Source organism: Primulina eburnea, chromosome 18 (assembly GCF_022965805.1).
Source record: "Primulina eburnea isolate SZY01 chromosome 18, ASM2296580v1, whole genome shotgun sequence".
Taxonomy (NCBI): Eukaryota; Viridiplantae; Streptophyta; class Magnoliopsida; order Lamiales; family Gesneriaceae; genus Primulina; species Primulina eburnea.
Window position 1 is genome coordinate 22,425,051 of NC_133118.1, and position 11,179 is coordinate 22,436,229.

General features: G+C 40.7%; 1 protein-coding gene across 1 annotated transcript; it reads right to left on the reverse strand.

The window, feature by feature from the left end:
* Nucleotides 1–1,174: 1,174 nt before the first annotated feature.
* LOC140819163 (uncharacterized) lies at nucleotides 1,175–9,827 on the reverse strand. The gene is made up of 2 exons (XM_073179173.1): nucleotides 9,676–9,827; nucleotides 1,175–1,475 (listed from the first exon to the last, which is right to left on the reverse strand). Exons 1-2 carry the CDS (start codon nucleotides 9,825–9,827, stop codon nucleotides 1,175–1,177), a joined length of 453 nt encoding a protein of 150 aa, XP_073035274.1.
* Nucleotides 9,828–11,179: the final 1,352 nt, after the last annotated feature.

Here is an 11,179-nt window from a genome sequence, read left to right on the forward strand (position 1 = left end):
TATGCATTTGCACTTCAGTCGGACCCCTTTCCCGCATACACGTCTATGCATTTGCACTTCAGTCGGACCCCTTTCCCGCATACACGTTTACTTACTGTTCTTGCATGCGGTGATTCCGCCTTTGATTTGTTGACTGTTGGTTTGGTGTTGTGGTTGTTGGGTGATGGATGTGGAATGAAGGTGGGTTTGTATGTGATGCTGTGTATTGGATATTGGAAAGCCTTAATTCAATTAACCCAATTCACTTCAATAGCTTCAAGCCATAGGTTGGCCTAAAACTCCCCACTCGCTATTATTTCCTCATCTGATTCCCTATCGAAACAAAGTGCATTCAATATGATAAAAGTGGCCTACTGGCCAACTTTAATTGATTTTTTTCGTTTTTTGAATCATAACCAACAAAATATTTATGTTAGTGGCCCTACAGCCTACTTAAAATAAAATCTTACAACATAAGGCTAAAAACCGTACAAAAATGGCTGGTTAGCCTATTTTTCTTCAAAAATCAACTTCTGGGTAATTTTTTTTTTCTCTTCACTTCTTCCTTTATTACTCTTTGTCCGTCGGTGAGCTCAACTCCCCGCTCCTGTGTTCTTTTCGTGCCATATTCTAAGTGGCCTCAAGGCCTACTTCATGAGTCTATCACTGCACATGCAAACAACCAATTTATAATGGCGGTATGGTCTACTTCACCATGATTTCTCGAACCATAAAACATTGGAATTAAGTGGCCATAAAGCCGACTCCCTAGTGAAACAAAGGGCCTTCAAAATAATGAATGAAAGTGGCTTACTGTCTCACTCTCCCCGATAAATTTTATTGTTGAATCATAAACAGCAGATATTTATTTCAGTGGTCCTAAGGCCTACATCACATGACATCTTGAAATAAGGAACTTAATATATACAAAAGTGGCCCCGAAGGCCAATTCCCCACTGAAAAAGGCCAACTACCCACTGAATATTATCCTTCGTGTTTGCTTCACTCGCAAGATTTTCCTATTTATTCCCTCATACTTGAAAATACGGCTTGAGATACTTGCCATTTATGCATCTTTTGTGTGGATGACCATCTAAGCTTGATAGCCAATATGCATTTCCGTCTAACACCTTATGTACCTTGAATGGTCCCTCCCAGTTGGGAGACCATTTGCCCAGCTCTCTATCCTTTGTTCCTATTGGTAGTATATGGCCTTCCACACTATTTCTCCTTCATGGAAACTTTTCTTGTTAACTCTTTTGATGTAGATTCTCGCCACTTTTTGTTTCTGTAACAGCAAAGCATTGTACGCTTGGATTCTCAGATCATCTAGTTCTTCCAACTCCATGATCATTGCTTCATTATAATGCTCAAGGGAAAGTTCATTTTGCTTTGCCACTCGCATTGATGGCACCATAATCTCCAATGGGAGCACTGCATCATGGCCAAAGGTAAGGGAAAAAGGGCTCACTCCAGTGGCAGTCCTCTTGGATGTTCTGTACGCCCACAAAGTTTCTGATAAGAGCCTTGGCCAATCCCTGGGATTCTGTAATATCCAAGCCTGGTCTACGGTAAGGTTTAAGATTTCGTATGTTTATTGACTACATGGTCAATTTTAAGTATAGTTTGGATGTTAAGAGTTTCGATTTATGATTTTAGTATGGTTGAGTATAGAGGATGTGTAGTGCTATTGTAGCAGCGTTACGATTAAAATCATGATAAATTTTATATTGATCCAAATAAGGTGAGGCCTTTTCCATTAGAAAGATAAGACATAAGGCTATAATTTCTTATTTTGATTTTTGTTCAAATCATTGTGGAAGATAAGACAAAAGTGCCCCAAAATGTGTCGTGTGTTTCTTCGTTCCTCCAGTGACACATGTTGGGAGAATGGGCATAACTCTTTAGTCAGACCTCCAAATGATCTGAAATTTGGATAGAATCAAGAAAAGACATAGGGCTACAACGTTGTAGTTTACAACGTTTTCTAATTCGGAAGGGAAGAGGCGTTTCGGAAGCGGTATTTAACGTGGCAGTGCGCAAAGTGGCGCCCGAGCGGTAATTTATGACCGCCCGAGCGCCACTACTTCTGGAATTTTGGGTTTTGGGCAGAATCGTTGGCGCCCGAGCGGTAATTTTCTACCGCCCGAGCGCCGGGCACAGTACAAACGTGTTTTCGGATTTTAAGTGTTTATATTCAAGAGTTGGTCTCATTTTTCCTCATTTCTACTCCTCCTTCTCGATTCTTCTTCTCTTGGGAGACTAGGGTTCCAACTTCTCTCCTTTCTTTTCTTTAATCCAAGCTTCTTGTTAGTTATTTGTGTTGAGAGCAAGATTATTTTGGGATCAAGGAAGCTAAGGTTAGCTTTTGGTTTGGTTATTTCTTGGTTTTGGTGTGGGAGATGATATGTGTTCGTGATGGTGTTGATTCTTTGACTTTTATGGTATTGTTGTTGGATTATTGGGTTATTGATGGTGCAAATTATGGTTTATTGTTGTAGGATTGCTATCAAGAGATTAGATACAAGTTTCCAAGTGGTTGTAAGTGGAATCTCATTCTTGTGCTCACATGATAGTATATGTATTGTGTTTCAATGGTTTTAACATGTTATTTCCTTCCATTTGATCCATATTATGTATTGAATTACTTGATTGTATATTTGAGACAATTGAATGTCTCAATTGTGAAAAAGGGAATACAAGAGAAAAGAGTTTACAAAGTGTTTGATTACATGCCCCAAAGAGAGTTTAAAATGATTTATGGATTGATAGATACAATGCAATTAGTTGATCAGCGACCATAGGCTTATATCCCTCAGAGTTATCGATTTATATCGATGGGATATAGGTACAGAGACGGAGATACTATATAGATATCAATCCAACAGAGAAAAGAGAAATATCATCAATTGTTATATTATTGCTATGTTATCCATGATTCAGAGTTGATGGTATTTAATGTTTTTAAAGCCATGTTTTACAGAGTATGCAATGTACATGGCTATGTAAGAGTTCCACTTGCTGAGTTTTATACTCATTTCAGTTATTCATGTGATGCAGATAAGAGCGACGAACCAGGACGTTGATTGAAGCCGGGGTCATATGCATATAGAGATGGAAGGAAGTGGAAGATTATTTTGTTATACATGATCAAAATGATATTTTGTATTTTGATGCAACACTTTTTGGATCATGTATAATCTTTTGATGGTATATATTGGAAATGTATTTTGAATCCTTCCTCCCTATAAAGAAAAATTTTAAATTCCGCTATTATTTTATTAAATGGGTCAGAAGTGTCACATTTAGTGGTATCAGAGCACCGTTTTTCGGACCAATGCATATGACTTCTTCTACTTTCAACTGTCCGGGTATGTCTTCTTCTACATCTATTCATTGTTATCTATTGATTTGTATTGTGTGAGCACATTGTAGGAGTATGCCTCCTAAGAGAAAGGCTGTAGAGGGTGAGGATAGTTCTTTCTCTAGAGTTGTCGATGAGTTCGACAAGTTGTTGAAAGAGCAAGCCAAGATCCATAGTGAGCAGATCCAAGAGTTGCTACGTATGCAAGGTACAGGCCAAGGTAAAGGTCAGGGTAGAGGCCAAGTGGCTCAAGCAGTTGGTACCGATGGGATATTTACTGCTTTCAAGAGGATGGATCCGCCAGAATTTGCAGGAAGCACTAATCCGTTGGTGGCCGTAGAATGGATCAAGGCACTTGAGGCTATATTTGATCATCTCAACTATGCAGACAAAGACAAAATCAGTTGTGCAGTGTTCATGTTGGTCAAGGCTGCACGCATTTGGTGGAATGCTACCAAGGTTGGTGTGGATATTTCGACATTGAAGTGGCCAGAGTTCACTGATCTCTTTTATGACAAGTACTTTCCAGATGCACTTCGAGCGCGAAAGGTGACTGAGTTTCTAGAACTTCGTCAAGGAGGTATGAATGTCGATGAGTATATTCTGAAGTTCGAGGAGGGCTATCTGTTTGCCCCATACATTGCCTCCAATGACAAAGACAAGGGTGCTCATTTCATTAGAGGCCTTCGAGCAGAGATCAGAAGGGACATCAATATGTCCAAAGCTGTGACATTCAAGGAGATTGTAGCTAAGGCCTTGTTGGCCGAACAAGATGAGAAAGACATTGCCAGGGAAAGACAGGCGAGACAGCAGGCCATTGCTCAGAGAGGCCAAGGTTCAAACCAAATAGGAAAGGGCAATTTCAAGGGGAAAGGCAAGTTAGAGCCGAGTCCTAAAGTACCGACAGTTCCATCCGATCCAGAGAAGCCGTTGTGTCCCAAGTGCGGTAGGAATCATCGGGGAGAGTGCAGATTTGGTACCCACACTTGTTATCGATGTGGTACTGCAGGCCACATTGCCAAAGATTGTCCTAGAGGAACAAGTAAAGAAAAAGTTCAGGGTCGCATCTTTACCATGACAAAGGAAGGTATAAACCATGATTCTTCGGTGATCTCTAGCATTATTTTAATTTCAGACAGAGTAACTACGACATTGATTGATACAGTGCTACTCATTCTTTTATGTCTGAACTATTTTTGAGATCTTTGGGTATAGTTCCTTCTGTTCTTCCCCTCCAGTTTAATGTTGTATTGCCTTCGGGAGATATGTTGTGCCCGACATCTATTGTGTATGCGTGCTCTGTTCAAATTGATGAGCGAGTGGTCTATGCTGATTTGATTGTTATCCCGATGGTTGCATTTGATATTATACTTGGTATGGATTGGCTATCAACCTATCGTGCAGTGATTGATTGCGTTGCTAAGACGGTGAAATTTGCAGATGATGGCAATAAGGAAGGTATGCTCGCCAGTGCAGGTACTTCGCTGGTCCTTCCTTTTATTTCGTGTTTTGAGGCTAAGAAGTTGTTGTGTAGAGGTTGTGATGGGTTTTTGGCTTCGATTGTTGCTATGGATAGAATGGTTAAGTTGAATATTGATGATATTGATGTGGTGAGAGAGTTTCCTGATGTTTTTGAGGATGATGTGCCGGGTTTACCGCCGGACAGAGATGTGGAGTTTGTGATTGACCTAGTTCCACGTACGGTTCCTATTTCCAAGGCTCCGTATAGAATGGCCCCAACAGAGATGAAAGAGTTAAAGACGCAGTTGCAGGATCATTTGGATAAAGGTTTCATTCGACCGAGTTCTTCGCCTTGGGGAGCTCCGGTTCTATTTGTCAAGAAGAAGGATGGGGTTTTGAGGCTGTGTATTGATTACAGAGAGATCAACAAGGTGACTATCAAGAATAAATATTCGTTGCCACGGATAGATGATCTTTTCGACCAAGTACAAGGGGCTACAGAGTTTTCAAAGATTGATTTACGATCTGGCTATTATCAGTTGAAGGTTAGGGAGTCTGATATCCCTAAGACGGCGTTCCGAACCAGGTACGGTCATTATGAGTTCCTTGTGATGTCTTTTGGTCTGACTAATGCTCCTTCAGTCTTTATGGATCTTATGAACCGGGTGTTCAAGCCGTATTTGGATAGCTTCGTCATTGTTTTCATCGACGACATTTTGATCTATTCCAAGACCAGCGAGATTCATGCAGAGCATCTAAGAGTTGTTCTTCAGTTGTTGAGAGAGAAGAGATTGTATGCTAAACTGAAGAAATGTGAGTTCTGGTTGGAGCAGATTTCTTTCTTAGGCCATGTTGTTTCGAAGGATGGCATAGCTGTTGATCCAGTGAAAATAGAGGCGATTCAAAAATGGCCTATTCCTACCACTGTATCAGAGGTACGCAGTTTTCTTGGGTTGGCGGGTTATTATCGTCGTTTTATTTCAGACTTCTCCAAGATTGCCCTGACGTTAACCAATTTGACAAGGAAGACTGTGAAGTTTGAGTGGTCCAATGAATGCCAAAGTGGATTCCAGGAGTTGAAAGACAGATTGACGACATCTCCGGTACTTGCACTACCCAGTGGTACAGAAGACTTTGTTGTTTATACCGAAGCGTCGAAGAAAGGTCTTGGTGCAGTGCTGATGCAACGTGGAAAGGTTATAGCCTATGCTTCTCGCCAGTTGAAGGACTACGAGAAAAATTATCCTACGCATGATCTGGAGCTAGCAGCTGTGGTTTTCGCCTTGAAAAATCTGGAGACAGTATTTATATGGCGAAAAGTGTGAAATTTTCACGGACCACAAGAGTTTGAAGTATTTGTTTTCTCAGAAAGAACTCAATATGCGACAGAGACGGTGGTTAGAGCTTGTCAAAGATTATGATGTGACTATTAGTTACCATCCAGGAAAAGCGAATGTTGTAGCGGATGCTTTGAGCCGTAAGTCGAGTTCCTCTTTGAGTTCTATGATTCAGAAGCCATTTTTGTTTGACTTGCAGCGAGAGGAGATAGCTTTGGTGGTTCCAGGAAACATTGCTCGCTTTTAGGCATTGGTCATTCGGGCTACATTGACGGACAGGATCCGTAGAGAGCAGGTCAATGATTTACAGTTGACAGATTTGAGAGCCAGAGCAGAGGAGAGGGGTAATTCAGAGTTTGGATTGAATGGAGATGGTTTGGTGACTTTTAGAGGCCGTATTTGTATTCCTGTTGGTGATGATATTCGGCGAGACGTCTTGACAGAGGCACATACCGCGCCATATTCGATACATCCAGGAGGTACCAAGATGTATCAGGATCTTCGTAGACTCTATTGGTGGCCAGGTAGGAAGAAAGATATTGCCATGTTTATTTCTCAGTGCCTAACTTGTCAGCATGTGAAGATCGATCAGCATGTGAAGATCGAGCATCAGAGACCTGCTGGGACATTATTGTCCTTGCCGATTCCTCAATGGAAATGGGAGCATATTACGATGGACTTCGTGACTGGTCTTCCTAGAACGCAGAAAGGTTTTAACTCTATTTGGGTTATTGTTGATCGGTTGACCAAGTCAGCGCATTTTCTTCCAGTCAAGACGACGTACTCTATGAACCAGTATGCCGAAGAGTACATAGCAGAGATTGTTAGACTTCATGGTGTTCCTGTGTCGATTGTGTCTGATCGTGACCCTAGATTTACTTCAGAGTTTTGGAAGAGTTTGCACAGAGCTATGGGTACACGGTTAGCATTTAGTACAGCATATCACCCCCAGAGCGATGGTCAATCAGAGAGAGTTATTCAGATTCTAGATGATATGCTCAGAGCTTGTACTATTGATTATTCAGGTAGCTGGGATTCCAAATTGCCTGTGGTTGAGTTCACGTACAATAATAGCTACCAAGCGACGATTGGCATGGCACCGTATGAAGCACTTTATGGCAGGAAGTGTAGATCTCCCTTGTATTGGGATGAGATTGGTGAGAGGAAGATGTTGGGTCCAGAGTTGGTCCAACAGACAGCTGATGTTGTTACAGTTATTCGAGAGATAATGAAGACAGCGCAGTCAAGACAGAAGAGTTATTCTTATGTGCGTCGTAGGCCGTTGCAATTTGAGGTTGGAGACCATGTGTTCTTGAAGATTGCACCTCTCAAGGGTGTGCTGCAGTTTGGCAAGAAAGGAAAGTTGAGTCCGAGATTTATTGGCCCATTTGAGATCTTGGATAGAGTCGGTGATCGAGCTTACAGGTTAGCCCTACCGCCAGATCTTGATAGAGTTCATAATGTTTTTCATGTCTTCATGCTCAGGAAGTATATTGCGAATCCTTCCCATGTTCTTCGCCACGAGCCATTGGATTTGACGCCGAACTTGACGTACCAAGAGATTCCAGTCCAGATTCTGGATCGGAAAGTTAAAGTGTTGAGAAACAAAGAGATCGGCATTGTTGAAGTCCTTTGGAGGAATCATTTGATTGAAGAAGCCACGTGGGAACCAGAGGATGAGACGAAAGAGAAGTATCCCGAGTTGTTTGCGCAGTGACGTCAATTTCGAGGACGAAATTCCTCTAAGGAGAGGAGATTTTAATAGCCAAGCCTGGTCTACGGTAAGGTTTAAGATTTCGTATGTTTATTGACTACTTGGTCAAGTTTAAGTATAGTTTGGATGTTAAGAGTTTCGATTTATGATTTTAGTATGGTTGAGTATAGAGGATGTGTAGTGCTATTGTAGCGGCGTTACGATTAAATTCATGATAAATTGTATATTGATCCAAATAAGGTGAGGCCTTTTCCATTAGAAAGATAAGACATAAGGCTATAATCTTCTTATTTTGAGTTTTGTTCAAGTCATTGCGTAAGATAAGACAAAAGTGCCCCGAAGTGTGTCGTGCGTTTCGTCGTTCCTCCAGTGACACATGTTGGGAGAATGGGCATAACCCTTTACTCAGACCTCCAAATGATCTGAAATTTGGAGAGAATCAAGAAAAATACATAGGGCTACAACTACGTAGTTTACAACTTTTTCTAATTCGGAAGGGAAGAGGCGTTTCGGAAGCGATATTTAACGTGGCAGTGCGCAGAGTAGCGCTCGGGCGGTCAAATTTATGACCGCCCGAGCGCCACTACTTCTGGAATTTCGGGTTTTGGGTAGAATCGTTGGCGCCCGAGCGGTAATTTTCGACCGCCCGAGCGCCGGGCACAGTACAAACGTGTTTTCAGATTTTAAGTGTTTAAATGCAAGAGTTGGTCTCATTTTTCCTCATTTCTACTCCTCCTTCTCGATTCTTCTTCTCTTGGGAGACTAGGGTTCCAACTTCTCTCCTTTCTTTTCTTTAATCCAAGCTTCTTGTTAGTTATTTGTGTTGAGAGCAAGATTATTTTGGGATCAAGGAAGCTAAGGTAAGCTTTTGGTTTGGTTATTTCTTGGTTTTGGTGTGCGAGATGATATGGGTTTGTGATGGGGTTGATTCTTTGACTTTTATGGTATTGTTGTTGGATTATTGGGTTATTGATGGTGCAAATTATGGTTTATTGTTGTAGGATTGCTATCAAGAGATTAGATACAAGGTTCCAAGTGGTTGTAAGTGGAATCTCATTCTTGTGCTCACATGATAGTATATGTATTGTGTTTCAATGGTTTTAACATGTTATTCCCTTCCATTTGATCCATATTATGTATTGAATTACTTGATTGTATATTTGAGACAATTGAATGTCTCAATTGTGAAAAAGGGAATACAAGAGAAAAGAGTTTACAAAGTGTTTGATTAAATGCCCCAAAGAGAGTTTAAGATGATTTATGGATTGATAGATACATAGTCATAGATTGCATGCAATTAGTTGATCAACGACCATAGGCTTATATCCCTCAGAGTTATCGATTTATATCGATGGGATATAGGTACAGAGACAGAGATACTATATAGATATCAATTCAACAGAGAAAAGAGAAATACCATCTTATTGTTATATTATTGCTATGTTATCCATGATTCAGAGTTGATGGTATTTAATGTTTTTAAAGCCATGTTTTGCAGAGTATGCTATGTACATTGCTATGTAAGAGTTCCACTTGCTGAGTTTTATACTCATTTCAGTTATTCATGTGATGCAGATAAGAGCGACGAACCAAGACGTTGATTGAAGCCGGGGTCATATGCAAATAGAGATGGAAGGAAGTGGAAGATTATTTTGTTATACATGATCAAAATGATATTTTGTATTTTGATGCAACACTTTTTGGATCATGTATATTCTTTTGATGGTATATATATTGGAAATGTATTTTGAATCCTTCCTCCCTTTAAAGAAAAATTTTAAATTCTGCTGTTATTTTATAAAATGGGTCAGAGGTGTCACAGATTCTCTTCCATCAACTTTTGTAGAATCTTTATCCACACTTTATTTGACGCTTCAGCTTGCCCGTTGGACTGTGGGTAATGAGGGGATGAATTTATCAATTTAATTCCATAGTCTTCTACAAACTCCCTCATATCTGAGCCTGTGAACATAGTTCCTGATCCGTGGTCAATGACTCTGGAATTCCAAATCTATGAATGATATTTTCTTTCACAAAAGTTAATGACATCTCCTTGCTCTGCTTTCTTCAAAGGCACTGCTTCCACCCATTTGGTGAAAAATTCTGTGGCCACAAGGATGAATGAGTGGCCTTTAGATGATGAGGGGTAGATTTTCCCTATTAAGTCCATGGCCCAGCCCTTGAACGGCCATGGTTTGACGACGCTGTGAAGCTCGTCAGTCGGGATTCTTTGGATGTTCCCATGTTTCTGACACGGCTTGCATCCCTTACCATATTTGATGCAATCTTTCAGGATGGATGGCCAATAGTAGCCATACCTCCTTATAAACCATTTCATCTTTATTCCAGATTGATGCGCTCCACACACTACCTCATGAACTTGCTTCATGATCTTCAAAGCCTCTGGGAAGCCTATGCATCTGAGGAACAAACCATCTAACCCTTTCCTGTACAAATCTCCCTCCACTAAAACTTAATTAAGAGCTCTCATTTTTAAACCATGTGGAATATCTCTCTCGGTTGAATCTAGCACCATTTTCATGTCATCCCTCAAGTCACCAGCTAAGTTTATATCCAAGTTGAGCGTGTCTACCTGAATCCCTCTTTGCTGAATTGAAGGGTGGTTTTTCTTCTGAATCAACACTAGCCTGTGTGTAAGTTTGGGAGACATTTTCAATCCCTAAGCAACCTGTGCCAACTCGTCTGCCTCCCAATTTTCTTGTCTTCGGACGTGAACTAAATGACACTTCCTCGAAATCATCTAGAAGTTGGGATGCAGCGGTATAGTAAGGAGCCAAGGACAAACTTGTGCATTTGAAATCCCCTGACACCTTTTTGAGTACCAGCTGAGAATCCCATGATATTAACAATTCTCTTGCCCCTGAATCTTTCAGAATTTCCAATCCAATTACCAGTGCTTCGTATTCCGCTTGATTATTGGTGCATGGGAAATCCAATTTAAAAGATAGAGCGGTTTTCACACCTCTTGGGGATGTGATCACAATACCAGCTCCAGTTGCTGTTTCTGTACTTGATCCATCAAACTTCAAATCTCAGGGTTGAATTCCCACTCCACAAAATGGAAATCCAACTTGTTCTCCAATAAACTCATCAAGTGAATGATGATCAGCTAAAAAATCGGCGATAGCTTGGCCTTTTATTGACTTTTGGGGGTAATAGATCAATGTAAACTCGGCCAATGCCAAAGACCATTTACCAATCCGCCCCAAGAGAATGGGTCTATTAAGCATGTATTTAATCAAATCGGTTTTAGCCACCACAAACACTCTTGATTGAATCAAATAATGTCTTAACTTAGTACAT

What these genes read in the sequence shown, in the direction of transcription:
- LOC140819163 (XM_073179173.1), bottom strand. Translation starts at nt 9,827, where the DNA reads ATGTTCACAGGCTCAGATATGAGGGAGTTTGTAGAAGACTATGGAATT. An exon ending in AAGTTGATGGAAGAGAATCT is followed by an intron (nt 1,476 to 9,675) that starts GTGACACCTCTG and finishes GTGGGCGTACAG; the next exon opens with AACATCCAAGAGGACTGCCA.